Below are 27,514 nucleotides of genomic sequence, written 5' to 3'. Positions count from 1 at the left end.
AGAATGTGCATGATGTCAGCTTCCTCTGGGTATTGCAGGTCACAGATGGCTTCTGGGGTGGGTGGCTACAGTGCCCTGGTAGCTTGGGAACAGCACTCTGGAAAACATGTGGCATTGCCCAGTACTTTCATGATACTGAAACATACTTACCACACACATCATCAAAGAGCCTAAGTGTGTCTCAGGTTCCCCCTCTCTCCCCGTAGTCCCACAGGACACCCATGCTATAGCCTCCTTCACATAGCTAGCACTGTGACAGGTAACAGTCCTGTATCTATATCCTCGTATGGTCTGCCTGCATCAGACAACCAGACCATTGCAGGTTCTGGAACGTGTAGGGAACCAGGCTTTTCTGTCCAGTGATGACATAGCATTCTCCTAAAGTGGAGCAAGGTGGAAGGGAAAAACTGGTGTCTGTTGCAGGATGGAGTCGCATTACAGGGTGGCTCACCCTCCAGGGATAGCATGGTCTTACAGTCCAGGATCCCCACACCTCGAGGAAGCTCAGCTCTGCCCTCCTGTCTGAGTGTTTTACCACCTCATTGGCATAGGACTTTCCAAGAAAATAAAAATGGGTGGAAAATCAATTCTCTCTGTCACTTGTCAACTCCGAAATCACAACCTGTGAAAAATTTAGGAGGACTCAGAAGTGATTTGTGTTGCCATGAAAATGATCTTCAGTTTTGTGGAGCTTCAGGAGGTCCCTGTGGTAGTGCTGGGGAAGCCAGGATTATCTCACAAATGGACACCAGGAACCCAAGAGCCTGTGCTCACAAGACCCAGTGTCCTCTAGCTGGCTGTAGGGCTTGAGCAGAGCTTGGCAGTGCTTTTGCAGAATGGTGATTGTTTCTCTGTCATTCGCTTCCTGGGAGGGGGTCTCCGAGGACAGTGCTGTTGTGGACTTCCTGGTAGGGCTCATGCTTGGCCTTAGCATCCTGGCATAGGCTCCTCAGTCAGGTGGTAAACTCCTTGTCCTGCTCCTGGAGCTGTTCACCGGAAGGACAGTTCTGTCCCCTACTGCTATGCCACTGGCTCGTGAACTCCTGCTTTGATTTTGGCTGTACCTCCAAGGGTTCTGAGGAACCCTCTGTTCACTGGCCAGCTGTTACAGTCCTCTGTGAGCACTGCCTTGATAGCACCACACTCCTCACTGCTCTCCACCAACAAGGGGTACTGTGCCTGATCCTGAGAACAGGAAGCCAACACCTGCCAGTCCCTGTGGCACCACAGCTCTGGCTTCTGTCCTCCCAGACTACCCTGCCATCATCCTTTTTCTTCTGGCCCTCAAGATTGCAAAGAAGAAAATTCGAAGGGAAAGCCTCTGCAGAGCCTTCCAGTCAAAGTCAGGCTTGATCAATGGACGGATTGCAGGGAAGGTATTACCTTCATGCCTTGCTCCTAGGAGGAAATATATCCTGCACTCCCCCAGGTACATGGGGGCCTGAAGTCTTACAACTTGTTGATTTTGCTTCATAAACCAGCTCTCTCTGCCACTTCAGGGAGTCCTTTACGATGGCATCATCAGAGTCTGTGGAGAGGCCCAAAGCAAAGAGTACTTAAGCATGTCAGAGTGGACCCTGGAAGCGGCCCATGGAGAGCTGTAGAGTAAGCACTTCCACAGCGGAATGGCTGAGGTGCAGACCCAATTATGTCTGGGGGGCCTAAGGAGCTTTTCCCAAGCATCTCCACAGGGTCTGCAAAATCAATGGCTGTTAAAAAGTGTTGGCGATTAAGGAAACCACATAGGGCAAGGCTCAGACATTTGTCACAGGTATTCAGGGGATATGTGTCTGCATTGAAGGGCTTTAAAATGATCATCAAAAATATTTTCTCCAAGAAGCACTCAAGAGGACCAATATAAACCCATGAATCTCAAAGGCTAGGTTTTAAAATCAGATCTTTCCAAAGATCAACTGTTTCCAGTAAAATAAAGACTCCAGTATGCTTTCTTAAGATAATGGGGGATAAACATAAGCCATGCTTTCTTTGTTCAGGGATAGCATTATAGACACCTGGCCTTCCTGTCAATTCTACTAACCTGTTTGGACATGATTTGCATAGCCTCAGACATGCATGCATGTCTTTTACCATGGCCACAGTGTTGTAATCATAGAGTATGCAATGTAGAGGCAAACCTAGCCTTGCTCCTTTCTTGCAAAGTCTGTCCTGTCTTGTTCTGTACAGCTTGCTCTTTATGACATTTTGGATAAAGTCCAAACCAAATGGCTTGTGGCTCATTCTTGGGTAGTAAAAACCCATCCACTCACTTCCAGTCACAAAATAGCTCTCAGTTCAGTAATTAAATATGTCAAGTCCAGGGCAGTAATCAGAGCATCCAGATTCCCTTCAATTTGCTTTTTCTCTTCCCCTACTTGTATCTGCTCTGAGCTGTGTCACTGTGGGCAAGGAGTCATTTCAGCTTATGTTTACCTCACTCTCATCCTGCATGTGAGGGTTGCATGCAAGGCAGAAGGATAGGGTTCCATAGGCCCCATCTTGTCAGAGCTGGTGGGGGGATTCTTGGGGCACCCTCTCTTTCTCACAAGAGCTAACTGGTTGCTCCATCTCTGCATTTCCCTGCAGTTTGGCCGTTATGATCTCTTGGACACAGGTTCATGTATTTCTTTGACTAGCCTAGATCTCCTACTATAGCTACTCACAACCACATTCACCTTAGTCCAAACCTTTGCTCATCCCCCTTTTTTATGGTGCCGGTAAGTCAAACTAAAACCCCTGTACCTATCTATAAGCTTCAGAATAAACTCTGCTTTGCTATCCTATACCTAGGGTACCTAGGCTAGACCCAGAGCTGGAGCCTCTTATAAGGTGCAATGAATGTCAGAAACGTGTTTTGCCCCTCTGACCAGAGTCTTGCTAGTGATGTTTAGGATGGTGGTTGGTCTCCACAGATCACAGTATTCCACCATGGGAGCATGCAGCCCCACCTTGAACCCTTAGGGAGGCGGATCTGAGTTCAATAGCTTGACCAATATCCTAACCAACCATGTCTCCATAGTGAAACCTCCACTGAAATTAGAAAGCAAGCTGGGGGTCTTAATGGATTGAAAACATGTTCAGTTGCATAGAGAAGGCATAGAAGCATCAGAATTTGTACCATCCCAGACAACATCAATGACAGTGAATCTGAAAGTGTGAAGGAGCAAGGGCTACTGCTCCTATAAACTGGATGGCTTTGCACCTGCTTTATGCCTCAGAGCAACAAAGAGCTGTTGACTTGACTCTTTTGACCATTAAATCCCCACTTTGGGCAGGGAAGAGCAGGTAACTGGGTGGAGAAGTATAGACAGATTGGCTCAAGGCTGACATCAAGGTTCATGTCTTTGTGTACATTTTTAATGAGTATTTTTGGCCTTGGGTGTCACAAAGCAAATGGCCATTTCTCTTGCCTGTGTGCCCTTTCTTCACTGATCTGTGGGATGATAATGCAATGACTTGCTGACCCTCCTCTGTCAAAGATGGAGGCAGGATTGCAGGCCCAGACCTGTGCCCAGGCCGACTTCACACTTTGGCAAGGAATGGGCTTCAGGCATGAACACATATTTTAAAGTCTTTTCAAAATCACATTTGTTTGTTTGTTTGTTTATTGTGTGTGTGTGTGTGTGTGTGTGTGTGTGTGTGTGTGCGCGCGCGCATGCATGCATGTAGCATTCTGTGTTTCTAGAGGTCAGCCTTTACCACTGAGCCATCTTGAAGACACAACTCTAGAAATTTTGATGTGCTCAGCAGGAAGGCTGGCATCATAGGTGAGGAAGTTCTCCCATCTTCTTAGCTTTAGTCTCTTGACTTAGATTTGCTTATCTATCTGAAGTGAAGTTGAGATAGCTCCTCCAAAGGTGGGCCTGTCTCCCACCCTTCTTCTCTTCCTCCCTTCTCTTTCTCCCTCCCTCCCTTCCATGCCCCATCCCTCCCTCCCTTTCTTTTTTGGTCAGTACTGAGGATCCAACCCCAGGCCTCACATGTGCAGGGCAAGAACTCCTCTACTGCGTCACACCCTTCTTACTTCCAGTTCAGTCTTGAAATGAATGGGTAGATGGTTTGGACAGGCCTAGGGATGTGTCTTGGTTGTGGCTGTGGCTGGTTGTGCTGGAGCCCTGTGGTCAGCATGTCTGGCTTCTGTGTGAATGGAAGGGCTTAAATGGAAGCTCAGTCCTGCGCATACAATGGCAGGAGGAAGCCATGATACCAGGGTTATATGTTTATCTTGCTTGCCTACAGCTTGACCTAGTGATGACTCCTCCTTCGGATGCAAGTACCAGTAATCTGTCCTCTGGAGAAAATGTCAGCAAGGACTTCTGCAGAGTGACAGTGGTGGACAAGGGGCCTCATCCTTATGACATCCCCTAGGCACTCACACCCACTCCCTGGTGGAGAAGAGGAGCTGGTCATCCATGTTTCTGCCTGGACCAGATGCTGTGCCTCTGTGCTGCAGGGCTGCTCTGTCCATGGTTAGAGTTTCCCAGCCACTCTGTGTTGGAAGCACAGTTGCTAAATGAACATGCCTCAGTGAGAGTTCTCCTCCTCACAGCTCAGGAACAGGAGGCCCTGCAGATGCCCAACTCTGCAGGCACAGTCTTTAGGGTACAGATACCCACAGTGAGCATGATGATAACCCCAAGTCCAGTGTGAGAATTGTATCTTCACGGCCCTGTTCATCAGCCAGCACAGAAAGGGTGGCGGATGGTAGTGTTGACAGTGGGTACGGTATTGGCAGTGTACAAGGTACTCACAGTGGAAGATCAAGAAATAGTGCAGGGGAAAGATGCCAGGATGGCTGCCCAGCTTTGCCCTGCTTGTCCCATCCTCCAGGCTCTGATGTTTTCCCAGAGGAAGCCATTCCCAGGTCACCATTTTTGCATGTGTATTTTTGCATGGGTGTGCACATTTGTGCATATTTATTCAGCATACACAAACAGGGAAAGCTTTTTCTGCCATCTCCTGCCTTCCCCTTTGGAGGCTTTCCAGCAGAGGTTGATGTCGAGAGTTCTGGATCCATCTCAGGAAGCAGAAGTTTCTTAGCATCATGTTTTTCAAACCTTGAAAAGCCTGCTCCTACTTCTCTGGTGGTTTCACTTTCTGTTGGGCTGGTGTGTCCTTGGATGGTTTGGTTTTCCTTTCTATTCTTGGTATTGACAGTCATCAGTCTACTGTCTTTTATTGAAAACATTTTCTATTGTGTTAAGGCAGTGGGAGATATATTTTGGAAAAAAAAATTTAAACTTCAACTTGGTTTTCATTTAGGACTTGCTAGATCTTGTGTTTTCCCCTATTGCTTTGCTCATGAAATTATTCTTCAAGTGTCATGCACTTCAGTCCAAGGAAAAGCCCTTACCCATTTGGTGATGAGCAAGGAATAAGCTAGAGGTCCGGCCACCTTGGAGTCCTCTCCACACCTGGCAGGGATACTCCATGGTGGCCATTTTGGCCATCAGCTATCAAAGGTTTATTGAAGCTGCTTCTGTGACACACATTGTTCCTGTCTGGGGAGGGACCTGAGTCCTATACATCCTCATCCCAAGTAGTCTTGCCACACAGCTTTATTAAAGATGATTTAGCCTGTGCTGAGCACAAGCCCAAATGAAGTTTGATGACATGGAATAAACTCCCAACTGCCTGAGCATGGGAAGCACAAGGAAAGTGATAGCAGCCAGATTTGCACATGGACCTGGGAACATACGGGCTGAGCCATGGCAATGGATAGCCGTTTGCTTCTAGTATTCTTACCATCTCCCACCGTGTACTGACTCACTAGCAGGACTGCTTCAGCCCTGGGTGGTTTTTGTTGGGAATACTCTCCATGCACTCATTATTCTTGGGATTCTTTATCTAAAAACTGGCAGATGGAGTGGGACCAGCCAGCACCTTCAAGTACAGGCTGAAAAGAGGGCTGCAGGGAGTTACAGACACAGATGTTATGCGTGGTCCTTGGCTAGGTCAGGAAAGGGCCCAGGTGAAAGACTCATGTCTCTGAGGCATCAGGGTAACGTCACTAGACTATAGCTGAAAAGCCAAGACTGCAGAGTCTACCACTATACTCTTCAATGTTGGTAATGGATTTGGATTTTCAAAGCCACATTTTATCTTTGCTTAATTTTTCAAGTCATGACTGACATGACAAATGGAATACTGATGACCACTGTTTTGGTCCCACAGAGAAAAGCAAAGAGCACAGCCGTGCACCCCGTCCTCCTACCCTGATGCTACATGCGCCAGAGAGGAAGAGCCTGGTGGGGGACAAAGAGGACAAGGTGAGTGTCAACCCTTGGAGTGCTCTAGAGACACAGTCCCTAGGTTTGGAAGGTCTGGGCCTGGGATGCCCTCACACATGTTTCTCACAAGGCATTTATGAAATGGCTTTGCCAATCTGCCCTACACCACAGCTGAATCCAGGCTGGCACCTTCATACCCTGAGGGAGAGCAAATCCAGGCAAGGTCTGGCAGAGCACCCTGACCTAGTAGAGCTCGTGGGTGGAGTCCTGTGGGAAGGAGCTTGGCTTCCAGTTCCATTCACACTACATCTGCTTTCAGAACGAAGAGAAGGCACGCGTGGGTCCAGGCTTCTGCTGACATGCTGTTCAAAGTTAGGTTTTACTGTTAGAGAAATCCCAAGGGGTCGCAATTTTTCTTCAAACATTCTAATTTGAGGCCATTCTCTTCACACATCTGTCAAATGGCCTTTTAAGACAAGCCAGGGCACAGCCCTGTCTCTGAATAAGCTGGGATTCCCCTTCAGAGCACTTGCCCTCATCAGTGTGTCTGGGAACCTCTGTGTCTCAGAAACTTTCAGCACGTTCTCCTTACTTTTCTCCCGTGTTCCTACCTCATGGCCACTGGAAGTGCTTTATTCTTCCTGGCCCATGTTCCTCAGCTAGCCTCATCCCAGGCCTTAGCCACCTGGAAGCTCACCTCATCGCATCCACCTCTGGTATCAGCTTTGAATGGTGGACTCCAGTCACAAGTGTGTGTTGGCGTAGATTAAAATTTGCTCTGGCGCATGAGTATTCCGGAAGAGGTTAGCACCTCTCTGCCAGAATTACATATTAATTACACAGCTAGCCTCACTCTTGCCTTCCATAAATAGTGGCTTTATTACTAGCTTCTGCCAGTCTGATTCACTTTTATTACTTCCTTGTCAAGTAGGAGTTTTACACCGTGATTAGCCATTTTTATCACCAACAGGAAATCATAACCAGCATGTGCCTCATGAAGAAGATCTTGGTAATTAGCTGGAGAGAATCCTAGCATTGCCAAATTTAGAAGTTGGTCCCATCACAAATTACACTCTACCATATTTACTTGAATAATTTGGTACTCAGAGGCTCCGTGTTGAGTTCTATTGTTCAATTAACTTCCAAATGAAAATCCCCTCCAGTTTTCCTAATTGGATTGGCAATATAAACCCTGGTCTTAATATATATAATATGTATACATATATATATATGTTTGTTAAGACAAGTGTTTCTTAATAGTCCCTGTTATGCTAATTATTTATCCTGACCTTATTTTCTCACAGGAAACAACAATGTTTTCCACTTCCAGAAGGTTCTTTTTAAAATTTCACAAAGCTTTGTTTTTATACTTATGAATGTACGAGATGGCTGTATACATTAAAACCCATCTATTAAATGCAGGCATCTTAGATACCATAGCAGAGGCCATGAGAGACCCCAGTGATGTGTAGGCACTGATGCATCATGGGTACAGTGCTTCAATCACCTTCTTCTCAGATTTATCTACCTACCAGAACAGGGCAGGTGCTTTCGTGACCATCTGCTCCCATCTCAGATTTGTTGTCCTTCCCTGCTGGATGGGACAAACTGGCCCTTTTTGATAACACAGTCAACATGAGGCAGCTTTGTTATATTATCAAGGATTTTACCAAAGAGCCATTATGCTAGGAAGATTTTTCCTCTTTGGAATTTATCCTGTGTCTCTGGATCTGAGAGCAGACAAATGGGGACCCCAGAGGCTGCCTCTTGTGGATTGCTCTACCTGTAACGTAGTCCATTGTCAATTCAAGCCTTCTTGTGATTGCCTAATCTAAGAGCCTCCTCTCTGTGATGTTTGCTCTGCAGTCATTTCTGGAGACAGCTGAGCCTGCCAGGACTTGGTTACTTTCCACTTTGTTACTGGAACTGAGAGAGTGTTTGGAATTAAAACAATCATTTCTCACCTCTTTTATTCAAAGGAGCCTCCACCCATTCTGTCAAGAGGTGAGAAGACTGAAGCAAAAGGCAACCGACCTGTCGCCTCCACACCTGTGCCTGGATCCCCCTGGTAAGACACCCCTAAAACCAAGAGCTATAAGACACAGCTTCATATTGTCCTGGAGTCTGCTTAAGATCACCAGAGAGAAAAAGCATACTCCTTGGGTGTATTATACTTAAAAACAAAATCTCCACCCCAGGGCAGGTATAATTCTCCACTGTTGTCACATCTGTAAAAAGGAAAATGGCACTCAAATGACGAGTTCTTCGGTCCTGGTGTATTTGTATGTATTAAAACAGCAACACCGTTGCATATAGATCAGAGAGAGTCAGCGGCTCGAGGTAAATGTGGCATACTATGAGCTGCTAAGGAGTTTCTTCCCTCTCCTGCAAGAAGGAACATCAGGAAGTAACTGTTAATTAAAGCCACATCTCGCTCTCTCCAGCTGCCCTGAGAGGATTCCTGATCTCTGAGTATGCCTCACTCCAAAGCACCTTCCACGAGGGAGCCACAGTCTTTGGTTTTTAAAAGTGCCCTTTTCTAATGGAGTAATTTGGAACCAGGATAAAAAGGTTATTATAGTAAAAATTAGTTTTAAAACCTGACAATTGGAGTACAATATACAGCTGGGAGGAAATGCTAAATCCAACCAAGAGAAATAGCAATGATGGCATTAGGCTAACGTGCCCTCCAGGAACAGCAATGGGGGTATCAGGGTAATATGCCCTCTGGGAGTTGCAACGGAGCCAAGAGGATGCAACATTCTCTAAGACTAGCAATGACATGCATCCGGAAGAGTGACTTGCTCACTGTCTCAGAGCCTTGCATCCTCTGTGCAGGGCTTATTGAGTGGTGACTATGTGTTGGCTATCTTATCTACTTAGGAAAAGGGCCTCCTTTCCCTCTTTGCAGGGTAGTGTCAGCATTGCAGCATTAGTGACCTCCTGTTCACCTCCTTCAGCTCTGCCTCTGGAGGTGACTGGGTGCTACTTCCCCAAGCCCATGGGCCCAGTGCTCTGAGAGTCTATTGTTCAATTCTGACCCTCCATACTAGATTATGAGTTGACAACAGACCTCTGGGCTAAAGGCTTAGTCCTGGGAGGGAGACTACTTCAAAAGGATGCTAGCCTGCAGGAGGCCTCAGCAGGCTACCCACACTCTATCTAGCTGACTAGAAAGTCAGGACCTCCTACTGCCTTCCCTTGATTTTGGTGATAATTCTCTAGAGTGACTCACAGGACTCAGGAAAGTGCTTAAGTGTGATTAGCTATGATTGCAGTTTTATTATAAAAGATATGACTCAGGAGCTGTGAGATGGAAGAGAAACACAAGGCCCTGGGGGTGGACAGGGCCTAATGCTTCTGTGCCTTCTTTGGGTACCTGGCAACTGATCATATTTTCATGCCCAGAAGATCCCCACCTTGTTGTCCTATTTCAATGGCAGTGTTTCTATGGAAACATACTTTAGCCAAGTGATTGAAATCAGCCCTACCTTTCCGGGAGGTCATGGTAGAGCTGTGAGCTCTCATAATGGTATATCATTATCTAAAGAGAAGCCCCCATCTTGAACATACTAACAAGAACTCAGGTGTGGTCAGTTGGGCAAAGCATGCCCCTGTTATTCGGTAGGTTCCAGGAATCTTAGCAGTTCTGTGCCGGGACCCAGGGAAAAACTATGTGTAGAAGCACCCATTGATCATACCTCATGCCATGGCTTCCATGGTGCTTCCCTTGGGAGACTGTACCTGTATATGTGACCTTGAACACAAGACCCTTCTAGCTGAACCCTGTGGTTTGCCTTGCTCTGAGCCAGTACTGCAATGAAGTGAATGGGAAAGGAGCCTGGCGGAGGGTCAGCAAGGCTCATGGGTTGTAGCTTTCCCATTCCCTGTGTGAGGATCCTTGGCTTCTTAATTGAATGTGAGCCTTCTTGCCTTGGGTAGTAGGAGTCCCTTGAGTATGTCCGTGATAAAAATGATCCCCATCCTTACTGCAACAGGTATTTGGGAATCACAGAGTGGGAGCTTGGCCCCAATGGAATGAAACACTCTATCCCAGGAAAATGACCACAGGAGACTATTGTAAGCTTCTGAGAGTAGTGTCAAGTTCAGGATTCTTCTAAAATATGGGCTCAACAGGGATGTGGTGCCAGTGGTTATCTGGGGTGACTGGGAGCAGGGCTGTGAGACTGCGCTGCAGGTGTAGGTGGGGAGCGTTCAGACCTGAAGGGAGAGACAGAACTACAGCGGCCCCACGGAACACACAAAATCCCTGATTTCTTGCTGCCTTGGGCTAGTGGAGGGCTGTTCCTGCCCCTCTTCTCTCTGACTGGAGGGCTGATAGTAGTGGGGACTAGGTAGCAGAGCCCATCTGGGCAGTGCACAGGATACCATACTATAGGAGAAGCACTAAATCCCTACACAAGGATGGAGGGGCTCTATTCCATGGACCAGTCAGAAGCCTCCTCTCTGGGACCTGTGTAGTATTACAGAGGGTGAGGAGGATGAGGAGGGTGAGGAGGGTGATGCTGTCTCCCTTGAATCCTTTGTTTTGTGTGTTCCTAACTTCAGCTCTGCTTAAGCTACAGCTCCTTGCTTTGCAAAGTGGCCATTTATCTAAGGGCATGTATGTTGGAAGATCTCCCCAGACCCGAGAGGGCATTTGTACTTGCTCTGAGAAGTAGAGGAACCTGGATACTCCATTGGAAATAGTAGCTTCCTGTTCTCACTTCTGCTGCTAGTGTGGATGAGAGGGGCATCTGGAGCAGCAGCCTCATTAATCCTGGCATCACATGTATGGAATCTTAGGGGCCAGACTCTTTGCAATAGCACCATCTGCTCAGGAATGGAGCTTCTCTACCTGGGGAGCCATGGCTGTCTTCCCCAGGAACAGAGTTCCTCCCCATATGGGACTGTGACCATCTGCTCTTCCATATGGAGAGCCTTGCCAACTCATCTCTGCCATCTCAAGTCATTGCTGCCATCACTCCCCTGGGGTTCACCTGTGTCTGGGTTTCCCTGGTCAGCAGACACTCTGGGCATTCCCAGAGTTAGAGGAGCAACAATGCACCTCCCTTACCTACCTCCATTCACATGTATCGTCTACGATAGTGGTGTAACGGCACCCTCACCTCTGAAGGTAGTGGTCGCCTTGAACTAACTGCTCACAAACAACTCCATCCAAGTGAGAGTGCAGAAGCTTCTTGGTGGACATGGGCAGGGCCAGGACAAGTACAGCAGAGGAGGTGGGAATGTCCCGTCCATGCCTTCTGTAGGTATGGATGCACATGACTGCCCAAGCCCAGGGAGCTCTGGAGTCCCTTTCTCAGCAGTGGAGGCTTGGACCACACACAGTCAGCCCAACATCTCCTGGAGCTGTGCTCATCTGGCTGTGGATTTCCATGGTTTTCTGTTAGCTCCCCTCAGGTACTGGCCCTTCACTGCTCTGAGGCCCAGAAGTTTCTGTGGCCAGTGGTAAACAAGACAAAGGACAAGGTACTGCACTTGGGGTCAGGACACAGCATTCCTTGTAGAAGTTTCATGGAAGAATGAAGGCAGAGGAGTCTAGGGGTAAGGGAGGCCACACTACCGTACCCCAGGGTTCTTTAGTCACTGCAAGTAACAAGATTTGAAGTTAGGGTATCAAGTGACATGACACACAGCAGAGTGATTGAAGAGACACCAGAGGTTCCCAAATCAAGTCTCTACTTCTGACCAACCACCCAAGTGCTCTTCCTGTGTCTAGGGAAATCTGTTCATTTTGGTTCCATGATGCAACATCTTCCATGTGAGTTTGTGGCTAATTAAGTGCAAGCCTTGAAAAGTAGGATCAGTACAAGCAGCCAGCCTGGCTTAGATCCTGGAAGGAGACACTCTCCAATTGGGAAGGATGCAGAGCTTAACACTCTTGGGTGGTTTGAGAAGATCCAGAATCCAGACACAGCTTTGATGGCACCGAGGAGGGGAGTGTGTGCATGCACTTTCACTCAAAGTGATGCCTTGCCCTTGAGAAGGCCTAGCGGGTACCTACGAAACTTTCTCCTGCTTAGCATTGAAATGCTTTCCTTGCAATTATTGATGACACAGGGACGTTTCAAGGTAATGGCTAAACAAAGTGTAAAATCCATGAGGCTTTGACTTAAAGGGCAATAAATGTCAGCATCAATGATTAATTAGCATCCGAAAGTCATTTTAGACATTATGGATTTATAAATAATTAGCTATTTTCATGAAATTTAAACGATGCGTACTGAACTTTTCACATCAACTCACTTTTCTAAGAAAGTCCAGATTGATGTGGTTCAAGTTTGGTCAGTGACTGACCAGCAAAACTCTTCCTGAGTGGCCTGGGAAAAGAGAAGTGTCCTGTTGAGGAGTCTGGAGACACTATAGTGCCGCTATCACAGCACTACCTCCTACCAAAGCCGATTCCCTCACACTTGGTTCTTGTCCTGAGATGCAGATGCAGTTAAAGTACCGGCCCAAATGAACATGGTGTGTTAGCAGAGTCTGGTGCTCTTGTCCCACTGAGAGGCCAATGGTGGGCAGGCCATGTTGAGCAAGAGACATGTTTGTGTAGAATTGCTACAGAGGTGGCTCCAAGAATAGCCCTTCCAACAACTGGGCGGAGTTAGTCATCCTAGGCACATTTTTTTTTGTGCCCTGTTTCATGTTAATAGAATGGCTTTTATTCTGACTTAAGTCATTTGATGTCTTAAGTATATCATAATTATCAATTAATTGCATATAGCTTTAAAAAATAGTCTCTGGATGGGTAGCACTCTAAGTATTGCATTTGTTTGACTTTAAAAGAGTCTGCCTGAAAGCATGTTCTTGGATGAAGTTGGCAGAACTGCTTCAGAGAGAAAAGAGTAGTTCCCCAGGCGTGACGAGTATGGATGTTTGACTGGAGAGGTGATTAGGAATCACAGTTATTAAGGGAGAAGCGGGCTGGGCCACATCAGTGCAGTGTCAATTTTTCATGTGACATGTGATCACACTCGCTCAGCTGAGAGCAAGCATCACTCTTCTTTGAGTACATACTGCTGAAGGGAAACCAAATGTCACTTTGTCCCTTTTGCATAATTGAGCCTTTTATTATGTCAGAGAAGGGACAGGTAAGGTGTTACTGCCAGGGAGGGGAGCTGAATGCTGAATTAAATGTCAAAGTGCTTAGTTATGGCAGATGGAGGAGGAGGCAAGAGGAAGCTTCCACTTAGACCCAGGCCTCTGGAGGTTGCCTCCTGGGTAGGTAAAGAGAGGGGTGAGCAGCTCCCAGCTCTGGGTGGTTTTCAATCTTTGTGAAGGTATGCTTGAGTCTGAAACAGAGCTAAGCTTGGAGGATCCACTGTAGCTGTGATTTTGACCATCTTAGAATGAGTAGGGAGGTCAAAGGTGAGGGTAGTTGTTAAAAAAAATAAGCTCTGGTAGTTTGTGAAAAGTTGGGACCCTATCATGTGATAGATCCTTTTTGCAGCCCTGTATCTGCCAGGTTGGTCTGCCTGGTTTCTTGAAGATAGCCTGGATCATGTGTGTGAGAGGGATGGCCTTCATGCATGCTCTGAAAAGCTGTATGCAGAGTGCCCTGAAACTAACAGGCTGGTCTGCTAGTGCTAATTGGCCACTCATAGAATGAGAAAACCTTAGTTTATGAAACAGTTAAGGATAGCATGCAACAAGGGCATGCAAAGAAGCAGAAAGGGGAATGCCTGGGTACACAGTTTAGGAGCCCAGGTTGGGCTCACCTTGAAGAGCCAGTCCTATGGTCTGTCTGGGTGTCAGCTCTTCCATAGCCCCCTCTCTCCACCCCTGCCTGTTCTCACTTCCCAGGAAGTAAGAAGTAGAGAAGGCACAGGAAGGGTGCTGAGGCATTGCCTTGAGGAGCAATACCTCTCCGGATGCCTGAGAAATTCCCCTCTGGCATGCCTCAGTATGGGGGGAGGTGACTATCCATTCCCCAGCACAGTTCTGCTGACAGTCACGTGTCAGCTGCTCTTTATCCCTGTCCTGGATGTCAGATACAGTGTTTCTGTTCCCTATGAACTCACTCTGAAAAACTGGGGGCGGGGCGAGGCATGGCCAAAGAGGTTGGGTTGGAAAGCATGTTCCTCTCACCTCCTTGATTAGACTCCACAAGCCTCACAGTCCTCTTCTTCTCTTGCAACTGGATCACAGAGGACCCAAAGTCCTGCCCAGGTCATTCCCTTGTAGGGACAAAGCCCCAGAGGGAGTACAGCAGAGGGGACAGGGTTGCTGCTTGTCCCTTGGTGGTATGCCAGAGCCAGTCAGTGAGCCCCAGGCCCCATCCAGCAGAAAGAATGTCTTGCTCTGGATGGAGCATGCAGGGCCAAGTCCATAGAGCAAGAAGCTACAGGTGTGTTTGTGCAGGGCTCATAGAAGCAGCAGGCCAGACTTGATTTCCCACTCCAGTGGACTGAGCAGCAGTGATTTTCCCACACCTCGGGACTTTATTACGAAAGGGCGACTTTATTACTAAAAACCCTTTTCTAGAACAAATCAGCCACCACCAGGTCTCTACACACGGGTCTTCCCAGCGTGAGGATCCTGTATCAGACTTAAATAACTCCAGTGTGCTAATTACATCCTCCGGGATCTAGGGACATTTTGAGAGAAGAGGGATATGGCTGCCATCCAGGAATTATGTGGCATGATTAGAGAAGGGGAGTTTTCCATGTACTTAAAATGGGCATAAAATGAAACATAAAATTAATTTTGCATGTCATAGCCGGCTCCGTCTAGTTGAAACCAACTGGAACAAGTGGACGGGCAGATTTCCTCGTGGGAACCACATCTATTTACCTGTCACTGGCCCTGCAGTTCAATTCCGCATGCTTCCCCTGGGCGCAGGAGCTGATTCCTTGCAGCCTGGATATAAATGTGTACTGTGTTAATTGTCACTCCTCCCCCCAGATGCTAATGCTCCATTAAGTCTCTAATTAGCTCCATTCCTCCCTGGCTTTAGAAGTTTGGTGGTGGCAAGATGGGAAGCCAGCGATGTTTGCTCCTCCTTGAGACATTGCAGAGAGGCAGCTCTTCCCAGAGCGGGATGCACTGGCTTTGTGCTTGAGCTGCGCTTGCTGGAGCCTCTGCCTCCCACAGAACTCTGAATGAGCCACAAAGATTCGTCTTTGTGAAAATGAGGCCTGTGGTAGTTTGGCCAAATAGATATAAATTTATTGAAGTGTGAAATCTATTTCTTTAGTGAATGAGAGAGATTGGGAGATAGAGGGGAGACACCCAAGAACCCAGAGATGCTGACGTGGGCCATCCTGCAGAAAGACCTTGAAATACATGGGCCTTGCATCTTTAACTTCAGGGAAAGGAACACAGCTGCAGAAGGCTATGAGCCCACCCCCCTTGCATCGCTCTGGTAGGTAGTGAGATTCTGGTAGTCCCTACCGGAGGCCACTCTAACCTGCGCTGCTCTACCCCTCACTCCCAGCAGCCCTCTTATCTGCTCAGCCTAAGGTCTAGGGAGCCTTCAGTAGGGTAGGGACTCCGAACCCTCCACCACATAGCTCCCTGGACCACCTCATAGAGCCAACTGCCTAGATGGACTTGTCTACACCCAGCTGTGGAAGCTACCTGTCCAAGCCCAGGGGTCCACTTTTCCAGCTTGTCCAGACCTATTGACTTACCTTGAGCCAAGTTTACAGGTGATTGGAGATCTATATGTGGTAGTCCAGGGTCCAGGGATGACAGCCTGGCACTATTAAACTCTAGCACTATGGGGCAGGACTCCTGCTCATCTCAACCCAGAGACAGAGGATTGCCTTCCTTCATATGATCTCAGCTTCTCATCGCTCGCTCCAGTCCTCTCAAGCCCAAGCCCCTTCTCTGAGCAGAGTTTTAGCAGAACTCAGTGTGTGACCCTCAGCCTTCTGGACAGCTAGGGGTTTTGCACAGACCACCTGCAGAGATCCATCTGTTCCACATTAGGAGAACCTGCTGCAGCCCCGCAGGGGACCGGGATTAGCTGAAGCTGCTGTGTGTTCCCACCCCCTCTGTCAGGGACAGAGATCACAAAGACCTGCAACTGTCTTTGTGCTTTCTCTCCTGTGCCCTCTGTCCCTTCTCTCAAGCCCTGTTCCCCAATAATTCTCAAGCAAATACCTCTACTTTGTGGCATTAATTAAACATGCCAGTACCTCTTCAGACCAGCAAATGGTAATTGGCTGGACATTTCTCAATGAGCATTTCCCATCATTACTCAATGGCAGGCCCTACTGGGAAAGCCTTGGCCTTGGACCTGAAAACCAGACAGCAGGCGTTGGGAAAGCAAGGACTCACCTAGGCTGCTGAAACCAAACTCTCCTGGAAGCTTACCCCTCCCCCAGCACTGGGATTATTTTGAGAGGGCCTCCCCAGACACAGTGCATAGGACACAGGTGTAACTACTGCACATCACCTAAGGAGTCTCCAGAGAAGGAGAAGAAAGAGCCCAGGGTCTCAGAGGACAGGGCGTATCCATGGAGGCCAGCTGTGTCCTGGACCATGAACTGTTATGAAATATAAATAATACAGCAAAGGGGTCCATAATGGGCCCATGCCAAGGTATGCCCCTGAGGAATTATGACATACAAAAGATCCGGTATAAGGGGGTTTACTGGAGGAAGGGAGAGGAAAGAGGACCTAGGAAAGGGTAGAGGCAGCAAGTAAGCAAGGCAGGCAGACAGACTAGAATAGATCCCTGAGGGCAGAGAAGAGTCCTGAGGGGACAGAAAGGGGGAGAGTGCCAGAAAGGGGGGTGGGGTGCAGGCAGGCAACACAGAGAGATCTGGGGTGGCAGGTGGACCTTTCACACCTGGTGGTAGTGGCAGGTAATGATGTAAGCAATTGCTAGATCCCTGAGGTCAAGCCAGCAGAATCGCCTGCACACTAACATGAACTGTGACCTTTTAACCCTCTTCAGACAATAAAGAGCAAACCAGAGCAGCCAGATTCCTTTCATCTTCAAGGCCAGTTATATGGCCCCTCCCTGTTACTCTCTGCATGTGAGTGCATGTGTACGTGTGTGTACATTCGTGTCAATGCACATGCATGTACATGTAAGTATATACACATGTGCTCTAATTCACCCTCAAGTTTTCTTCCTCCACCCATCCCCATATAGACTCCATGAAGGCATTTCAGGCCCATCTCAGGATGACTCCAGACACCTCCCTATCTCAAGATCTTCATCTAATTCCTTTTGTCATGAGGGGCAACCTATTTGTAGAATCTTGGATCTGAATGTTGATATTTTGAGGACCATCATTCTATCTGCTCCACCATGGAACCTGGTGAAGTCAAGATCAGATTTTGATGAGCCTCATCAAGTCATTAGGGTTCTAATCCAGCCAGTTGGATTAATCCAGCAAATGGGAACCAGCCCTCGGCTCTCAACGCAGATCATGGAACAAAGCTAAGTGACCTAAACATGGAACAGATCCCTCTATGCAAACACCCTCTACACCTGGCCTTCTATGGTGATGTGTGAACAAGATATTAAAGGCCCAGCAGTGTTTCACTGTACATTCCATGTGGCCAGTGGTCTTCTCTATGATTTTTGTATGTATAACCTGTCCTTCCTTTTTCTGTAGCACAGAGAAACTTGGGGTAGAGCTAGAGGCCTCTCAGAGGCTACTATGATAAGCTAAGACCAGTGAAGGGTGTCTTACCCAGGGGAAGTTATAAGGGATGTCTGGATAGGAAATGGGACCTAGTTAGGCTTAGTCTTTGTATCATCCAAGAACAGGGGACACACACCAAGGCCTGAGGACAACCTTGTAGAAAGAATCTCTTTTTTCTGTGTCTATCTATGCTTCCCATTCTCTTAAGGTGTTTTAAAACAATATGCCACTCCTTCCCTGTACTTTAGGTGTCCATATCTGAATGTATGTGGCTCTTGTGAAAGCGAGCAGGATGCTAGGGCTCAGTTGCTGGCTCAAGTGGTCCATTTGTCATCTTGGTTGCATGGTGCTCCTTGATGGATGTGTAGGGAAGAATGGGGAAAGGTAGTGAAATAGTCACCTGGGGACACAGGTGCCACGTCTAAGGTAAAATGTCACTGAACTGAGTCAGGCAGTATACTGAGCTGGGGTGGTCCTGGTTGTCCATGGTCTTGTAAAATTTCCTCATGTTCAGAACCTTGGAATCCTTGCTGGTGAAGGGAATGGGAATCAAGCCTGTTAACCAAATGGGAGAGTGTGAGAAGGAACACAGAGTGTCCCTAAGGAAAGCCTCTGCCATCATTATTTGACGCCGGAGATGTCTTCACAACCTGTAGAGTACAGTCCTTGAGGGCTTTCTGAGAGAGGGATGTGGGCACTGCTCTTCAGCAAGTGTCTCCGAAAGTGACTGAGGTGAGTTTTCAACTTTCATAGGTGTGTGGTCTGGACGGGTGACGACCGGGTTTTCTTCTTCAACCCGACCATGCAGCTGTCAGTGTGGGAGAAACCAGTGGACCTGAAGAACCGTGGGGACCTCAAGAGGATCATCGAGGACCCACCCCACAAACGCAAGCTGGAAGCCTCAGCAAGTAATTAAGAGGGCATGCAATGCCACTGCAGAAGGGCTACCCTCTGTCTGGGGGCGGGAGAAAGAGCTGCTGTTCCTGGTTGTGCTGGGAAGTAGCTATAATGGGGTCGTGTTCAGGACTGCAGACTCACAAATTAAATTTTTGTGACACTTTCCACTGAAAACTTGACCCTTCGAAGTGGTGCATTTGGGCTTCTCATTGCATCCCATGAGGTCATTAGTGCAGAGAGAGTGCAGATGGCCAGTAGCTGTCATTTCACACACCTGCTGATCTGCTCTGGAGAGCAGATGTAGGCAAATGAAAGTGTTTCCTTCAACCCCATGGGTCACTCTAGGTCCCAGATCATGGAGGTCATTGCTATCTATTAATGGAAGCCCAGAGATGGGGTGGGGGAAGGAGCTTTCTGTCCTCTAGAAGGGGCTGCTAGGAAGGAGGCAGCTGTTTTTGACCAACCTGTGGGTCCTATCTCAGCAAGAGAGGGAGAGCAGCACCCAGCACCTTCTGAGAGGCTCCTTTGTAAGAAAGCAGATGCATGTTAAGCACATGGATTAAGATAGCATCTTTGCAGGGGTGTGCTGGGGATTGAACATGTCTCTCACACATGCTAGAAGAGCATCCTGCTCGCCACTGAGCTGCAGCCCAGGCCTCCTTTTACTTGCTATTTAGATACAGGGTCTCTTTAAGTTTCCTAGGCTGTCCTTGAATTCATGATGTCATCCCCAAAGGCTTTGAATTTTCAATTCCCCTCCCTCTGTTGTCCAAGAGGATGGAACTAGAGGCCCATGCCAGGTCTTACCTTCCATGCTGAGAGTAGTTATACATTCTGAAAAGCCAGAATGGTGGGCATGCAATCTTTACTCGTTTTAAGGCAACTGTTGTTTAGTCTTAGGCGGTATTATATAGGGCTTGCAGTGCTTTTTTTTTTTTTTTTTTAATTTCACATTATCTAAAGCTGAAGAAAATGACATCAGCTTCCACTGATGGTTAAATCAGAGCCATTTAGAAAGCTGTACATTAAATCTCTCTTAGCTCTCCTCACAGTTCTGAGGGAAATGGAAGCAGTTATGCTTAGGAAGCCAGACTTGGTCATGAATGAATGAGAAACAGCAAATGTAATATGTCTACTTGACTTAGGCAGAACATTTTCCAGAGAGTTTTTCTAGGTGATGTTGGTAAAATAAAGATGTCCTAGGTGTATATTTTACTGAAGAAAAAACAAACAAACAAACAAAAAACCCACCTGCTAAAATGCCCCTGTGTCGGGGAAGATGAAACAGGACTTGTGATTGTTTTTCCCTGTTGATGAGATGTTTGAATCAGAGGGGACATTTTCCTCTCCAAAGGGGCTTTATACACCCTGCAGATCAGTCACTTCTAGCTCTCAGACAAGAGGAGGTTCATAGGTCAGAAAGAGCAGAAGGATTTCAGATCCTCTGAGAAGCAGTTGGCACCACTTACCTTGACAAAGACTTCATTTGCTGTGTGGATGGTAATGATACTCTTTGCACCTTTTTAAAAGATGCAGACTCTTCCAGAAACTTGTTTGTGCTCTTTAGATTTGCCCAAAAGGACTGACCAGAATGAGAAAGAAATGAAGTTATCAAGAGTTGAGTGCACAGTTACTCCCCTACTTCTGTTGTTAGGACTAAATCAGGCCAGATCTGAAAAGACAGGGAGGCACCTTCAGAACTTCTGCAGGGTCATCTGGGAGGGGACCATGGCCACAGAAAAGAACCTGAGTTTCCCGGGTCATATAGGTCAGTGCTTTGCTATAGCCCAACAGGGATGACACTTCCTAAGTACAAATGCAGAGTCTCACAGACATACCCAGGAATGCCTGAATGGCCTAATGTGACCCCACGATCTAGGGCTGGTATACTCTTGAGACAGGTAGACAGACAATTTTAAAACATGTGACCACAAGTCACATTTTTACCTTTAAGAGAAGATCACAAGACAGTGGGCAATTTCCCTTTTTCACATCCCGACTGCAGTTTCACCTTCCTCCTCTCTTCCCAGTCCCTTCCTAAACCTCCCCTTTACCCCGCAACTCACACCCCATCCACTCTTCATTTTTATTCAGATAAGAGAAGATAAGGATATCAACATAGCATAGTTTATCAAGTTGCAAAGTTTCACTAAGACTAGGCATCTCCCCTCAGTATGAGGAAAAAGGTCCCAGAAGCCGGCAAAAGAGTCAAAGACAGCCCCTGCTCCCTCCCTCCCGCTGTTAGGAGTCCCACAAGAAGATAAGCTACACAACTGTAACATATGTGCAGAGGGCTTAGGTCAATCCCATGCAGGCTCTCTGGTTGGCAGTTCAGTCTCTGTGAGGCCCTAAGAACTCAGGTTAGTTGATTCTTTGGGTTTTCTTGTGGTGTCTTTGACCCCTCTGACCCCCTCAATCTTCCCCTACTCTTCCACAAGATTCCCTGAGCTCTGTGAAATGTTTGGCTGTGGGTCTCTGCATCTGTTTCCATTGATTGCTGGATTAAGCCTCTAGTAGAATATCATTAGAAATCATTTCATTGACTTTTTTTTTTCCTTTTTGCCAGTCATGTTTGCTAGAATTCCAGTGGTGGGATTGGGACACCAACCCAGCACATAACCTTCGACCTACAATGTGTCCTGCCTACAAGGTCTACTGGGGTAAAGATGGTGCAGGAATTGTGGGAGTGGCCAACCAATGACTGGTCCAGCTTGAGAGCCATGCCAGCAGAGGGATCCTTACCCTGACACTCCTGGAGGGCCAGCAGCCAGAGGATGGGTAGCCTAGGGACCTAGGATAGAACCAAACCCAGCTTTCCACACAGTGTCTTGGCCATACACTGCCTAGGAAGTGGCCCTTTCACCAGCTACAGCTGTGTTTACCTTCGAGATGTGGGTGCACTTGTACTTCGAGACCAGAATGTCTAATTCCATGAGATCTGACAAGCAAGTAGGACTAATTCTGGAGGAATAAATAATAAGGGGAAGGTCTGATGTTCTCTAGGCCACAACAGCCTCATGGAATCTTCCTTGGCTGCTGGTTATCCAAGGTTCACAGATATATATATAGATATATCTGTTGTGGATTAGTTAATACTTTTACTATTGCTTTATCTTTTAGTTAAGCAGTGCTTAATTCTAAACCAGCTGTATACCAAATCACCACACAGAGACTAGGATTTATTTAATTAACCTAGAGCACAATGCTGGGCAATAGTTACTTCATCCTAAACCTCCAAGCCCGCATAGATTTCACCCATTATACTTGTTTTTAGTCGTATCTTAGGTCCAGTTCATTTCTCCATGTGGTTGCAAGACCTCTCCTGCAGATTCTCTCTCTCCCCTCTCTCTGCCTCCCTCCTCCCTCCAGATATAATATAACAGGCACCAGGGAGGTGGCTCTCAGTGGCAAATTTTGTTTTATATTTTGTTTAGTTGTGATCCAGTCTGGACTTGAGTGTATTAATACATGCTTCTTTTTATTCTAAACAGAACAGTTTAGCACTCTGGTTGATCTGTTGATCCCTACTGGTTTCCAAGAGGCAAGTGAAATGAATGGACTTTGTACAATGTCAAGCACAGTAGCCAACACCAGGCTGTGTGTGTGTGTGTGTGTGTGTGTAAGAGAGAGAGGATGTGTAAACATGTTGGTGTGAGTACATGTGAATTTGAGAGTTTATAAGAGACAAAGAGAAGATGTAGTATATATGAGAGAAATGTTTATCGGAGAATGTGAGGGCGCATGTATGAGTGTGTGTGAGTGTGTGTAAATGTACGTAAGGCTGCATCTTTGTACATGTATGAGTATATATAAGTATGTGTGAATGTATATATGTATGTGTGAGTGTGCATGTATATGTGTGCCTATGTGTGTTAATATACATATGTGCCTATGAGTATGCATGTATGCATTTGTGTGTATATGAGTATGCATATGTACTGTGTATATGTGTATTGTCTGTGTATGTATATGAGAGTGGGTATGTTTATGAGTGTTTATGTAAATATATGTGAGTATGTATGCATGTATGTGTATGTGTGGTGTGTGTGTATGTGACTGGGTGTGAATATGAATGTACATATGTATGTGTATGTACATGAGTGTGCAAGTGTGAGTGTGTGTGTATATGAGTGTGTCTAAATTCATACGAATATTTGTGTGTGTGTATGAGTGTATGTAAATTCATATGAAGGTTTGTGTGTGTGTGTGTGTGTTTTGTGAGCATTTATGATATAAGCCAAGGGTGTGGGAGTTCTCAGGATCAGTTTACTGGCTTTGGTCCAAGTGCTTATCCTTTGTCACTCAGCAGGTAAGGAGGGACTCCACCTTTTCATTCTCCTGGTCACACTGAGGGATTCGAGAGAGAAGATCCAAATTACCCTCTAATTACCTTGTAATGCATCCAGATGTTTTATGGCTCCGCAGTTTTGCTATTGAACTAATGTGAAATGAGAAGCACAGGCCTCACCTGAGCCCATTGCCACACTCTGGGATTGTACAAACTCCTCCCGTCAGAGGAGCTCACAGGTGTGTCTCCACCAGACTGTTCATCAAGCTTAGCAGCAGTGCAATTCTTTCCATGCTGATCAGCAGCAGCAATGGCCACTCTTTCTGGGTGTGGGTAGGAAACTCTCTGCCATCTGGTCAGTGCACTGACAGCTTTATGTCCTTGCAGCCCACCTGCTGTGTCCACATAGTGAATCCTGCTCCTTCACTGGGAGGTCCTTTCATTGTGGGGTTTAGCACAATGTAGCATTAAATAACAAAGTGCATTAAATACCAGGCCATTGTGCTCTTCCTCTGGGGATGGCAGTGGGGGAGAGGCTGGAAGGCAACGATCATTCCACCCTCTTGCCTCCTATTCTCTCTTCCCAGGGGCAGAAGAGAACAGGAGGCCTGGGGACAGGACAGAAGTGGCAGGCATCCTCTTGGCAGAGGTTAGAGAGAAATGTTCAACAAGGGGCTCCCTTATCTAGTTCCCAAAATTCTCACAGCCCTTCAGGCTGGTGCCACAGGTTTGGGGCATGAATTGAGAATGTAACAAGCTGCCACATTATCCTACAACAAAACAAAAGAGCAGATTTCAGTAGCAGAGAGCAGAAGTCCACTGTAAGTATCCTGGGTGCTGGCAAGCCATGTTTTCCCCAAGGCTCAGAGGAGTGTCTGCTTCCTCCTTCTTTTCTGACTTTCAGTCCTCTGATTTTCTTGGCGAATTGTCCCTTCCTCCAACTTCAGAGCAACTGGGTCCAGCCTTTCCGACATGGACCCTCCCTCCTTTAGGCACTTCTCATTATCCAGGGACACTTGGATGGTATAGGACAATCTCCCATCACTAGGTAAATGGCATAGCAACTGTGAGTCTCCTGAGTGACCTAACACAGTCCCAGGCTTCAGATGCTATTGGGGACATTGTTGGCAGGCATCTCTGCTTTCCATGGCCTCTGTACCTACTTTGTAGAGGAAGGGATCACAGAATAGGGATCTTGCTCCGCTCACAGGTCTATCACAAGTGGGATCAGGGTTTGAAGGCTGGCAGGTCTGCCCTGAGGCTCAAGAAAAGCTGCACAGCAGAAAAGGCAGGCACAGGTAGCCTTGGATACCGAGGCTTGTTCCATACCCGGTAATAGAGACAAGCAAGAGCTCACTCGGCTTCAATTGCTATGCAAATATTTTAGTCATTTATATTCAGGACAAATGTGGGTTCACAGTGAAATGCATTTCACTAAGTAGGATAGAAATCATCCTGAGGGTAAACACAGCTGCAGCTCATGAAGGGGCCACTTCCTAGGTATTGTGTGGCCAAGACTGTATACTGGGTCACCAATCACAAAGGGACCAGGTGGGCACGGAAAGACAAATGATGGAGCCCTCCCCCAAATGCAAGGGCAGGTTTCACTAGCCCAAGAAGAATCAGGTAAATGTGGGAGGTTCTGGTTTCACAGGACACCTGCTCAGCACTGTTGAGAGACTGATACCTTCAGTAGAGCTGAGCTCTGTCTGGTGGACCTTCTGAATCAGCCAGGCCTCTGCCTCATACTTTCACAGTGAAGGCAACAGGAGCCTTGTCTCCTAAAGTCCATTCCAGTGGCTTTATTGGCCAGTCTCTTTTGGTGACACCAATAAGCAGGGAGAAGAAGCCGTGGTCTCTTAGCATGAGCTTCTTTGCCATTGCATTGGTCCCATAAATTAAGTGTGACCTAGGAGTGCAGAGAAAACACTCCTAGTACCCGTGGGTGTCCAGCTGGTCCTACAGTGGCATACACATGGAGCTGCTGTGCAGAGGGCTTAGTATGACTGTGTCCTTTTCCCTTGTTTCTGTCCCCACTGCAAGCTAGCTTCTCACTCTGCTGGTAGTCATCTAACTCCATTATAGCTTCTGTTACTAAAGAACCCTGACTTTTCCTGGAGAGACATAAAGAAAATGTATGTATATCAGAAAAGGTACTAGCAGACAAAAGAAAGGACAGTCCAAGACAGCTTGGTGAGCAAGTGTATTTACTGTGGCTGCTTTCATGGGTAACTCAAGGGCAACCATACCAGCAGCCAGTCCTTTGGCGACTTTTGCGCAGTTGCAATAATGAAGAGTCCCACTCTCGTCAATTGCTTATCTCTTATGTAATCTCCAGAAGGAAGGGTCTCACAGCCATCTTATAGAGGTCTCATGAAGGTCCGGTGAGCCTTTTAAGGCTCTCCTTCCACAAGAAAATTTGAATAGGCCCAGGCTGGCTCATGAGTGTGGTCACAACTCAGTTTCAAAATACTGGTGGGCATTTCCAATATGGAGGGAACCTCTGTCTTTCTTCTAGCTCTTAAATTTTTCTACACCTTCCTCTATTATGTTCCCTGATGTCCCTGAAGGTCTCTCTCTCTCTCTCTCTCTCTCTCTCTCTCTCTCTCTCTCAATCTCTCTCTCACACACACACACACCACACCACACATGGGGGGGGGTGATTTTCTTCCATTTGGTGTTGAGCATTATTAGGCCACTGTGCCACAGCAACATGATATAATCTTGTTCCCAATAGTTTCAGTCACCATGAATGAAACCTCCACAATGATTGCTGCCCACTGTCAAACTAAGGTCTCTTTGACTATGAGTTGTCAGTAGCAGTAATCTATATGCAGAATCAAAGTGTTTGGGAAAATTTGCAGGCACACCACATCTAACTTAACATAACAATAGCAGAAACCTCCCCTCTGAGTTCTGTAATTTCCCCAGTCTCAAGCTTTTTTTCATGGGTCATGGTACCAAATACAGGTTCCCTCCTGTGAACAAGGCCTTAAATCGACCAGAAAATAGTTGGCTGTTCCCATAACAGCCATGCCACTGCTGCACTCATGGGCACAGCTTGCCTGCAGTGCTGATCGGGAGGAGTGACTGCCTCTGACTCTGTAAGTTGTGACTGCCTGGAACTCAAGTACAAACTACACACCAAGGATCTCACTTGAATATACATTTGCCTCATCTAACTATCGAACTCCATGATTCCCTAGTGAGTCTCAACCACAGATTATACCTGATGCACCCTGACATAGTCAGGATGACCCCTCCACTCCCAGAAAGGAACATGGCCTCAAAGACACAGGGGATTTTATGCTGACTAATAAACTCCATTCCATGAATTCTATAACCTAACATGTGTTTGCTATGCCAATATATATCCACATTTTCACAAGAACATCTATTGTATAATTTCATATTATTGGAATTGCTATATCATCAGATACGTGCATCTTAAATTTCTAATATTGTGAAATCTTCCTCAGAAGGGATCAATCAATCAATACACGCTCCCACTGATGTACTCTATACCAGCATTGTATATCACCAGAACTTAATGCAAAGCCATTCTTTATTTCAGTTGGCATTTCTTTAATTTTGAGTGATTCTCAGGGGTGTGTTGGCCATTTGTTTTGTGTTTCTGGGAATATATTCATGTTTGTGTTTCTCGTTGAATGATAGGGACCCCTGCAAATTGAGGGATTAATGTGTTTGACTATACTATCTTTCCAATATTTTTCCTGAGCTCCAATCTTTTCTGTAAAACAGTCTGTTCATTCTTTTTTATTCCGAGAAAATATATGTGGCATGCAGCCTACCAGTCCCTCACCTTAGAGTGTGCATTTAGTGGCATTAAGTTTATTTACAGTGTTGTATGCCATCACCATTAGCTACTCCTAAATCTTTTCTATCTTCCCTAACAGGAGCTCTGTCAGGGTTTGGCAATAGTTCTCTTTGCTCTCCTTCCTTTGGCTCCTGGTACCCTCCCTTCACCTTTTCTCTCTATAGGGAAACATCCGCACACATGCCAGAAGGGTGTAGATGCATCCTTGTGCATCTTGCCTGTGTCACTTAACACGGTGTCTGCAAAGTTTATTCATTGTAACCTTTTTTATTCAATATAACCCATTTTAGATCTTCATTTCTTTTATACAGAATGACACTCCATCAGATGCAAACTCTACATTTTGTTCCTTCATTCATCCACTGAGGACATGTGTCATTTCTGCTTTCTGGCTGAGTGCTACAAAATTAGGCAGAAAAAAGAAATGCTGTTCTGTGGCTGGTGAGACACCTCAGTAGTTAAGAACACTGGCTGCTCTTGCAGAGGACCTGGTTCAGTTCTTTGCATCCACATGGTGGCTTGCAAATGCTTTTAAAAAGCAGAGCATCTGACACCTTCTGGCTTGGGAGGGCCCCTACATATGTATAATCTATCTATCTATCTATCTATCTATCTATCTATCTATCTATCTATC

The 27,514-nt window shown here is 46.6% G+C and overlaps 1 protein-coding gene across 1 annotated transcript in view; it reads left to right on the top strand.

The window, feature by feature from the left end:
* The window catches only part of Tcerg1l (transcription elongation regulator 1 like), a 182,121-nt gene that overhangs the window by 112,876 nt on the left and 41,731 nt on the right, over positions 1-27,514 (top strand). The window contains exons 5-7 of the mRNA XM_055608896.1: positions 6,172-6,266; positions 8,207-8,295; positions 18,611-18,765. Of these exons, the coding sequence (XP_055464871.1) occupies positions 6,172-6,266; positions 8,207-8,295; positions 18,611-18,765 (339 nt within the window). The remainder of the gene's footprint in view (positions 1-6,171; positions 6,267-8,206; positions 8,296-18,610; positions 18,766-27,514) is intronic.

Source organism: Psammomys obesus, unplaced genomic scaffold (genome assembly GCF_907164565.1).
Source record: "Psammomys obesus unplaced genomic scaffold, mPsaObe1.curated_primary_1811, whole genome shotgun sequence".
Classification (NCBI taxonomy): domain Eukaryota; kingdom Metazoa; phylum Chordata; class Mammalia; order Rodentia; family Muridae; genus Psammomys; species Psammomys obesus.
The sequence above is the reverse complement of the archived record's forward strand: the minus strand, read 5'-3'. Positions and strand labels throughout refer to the sequence as shown.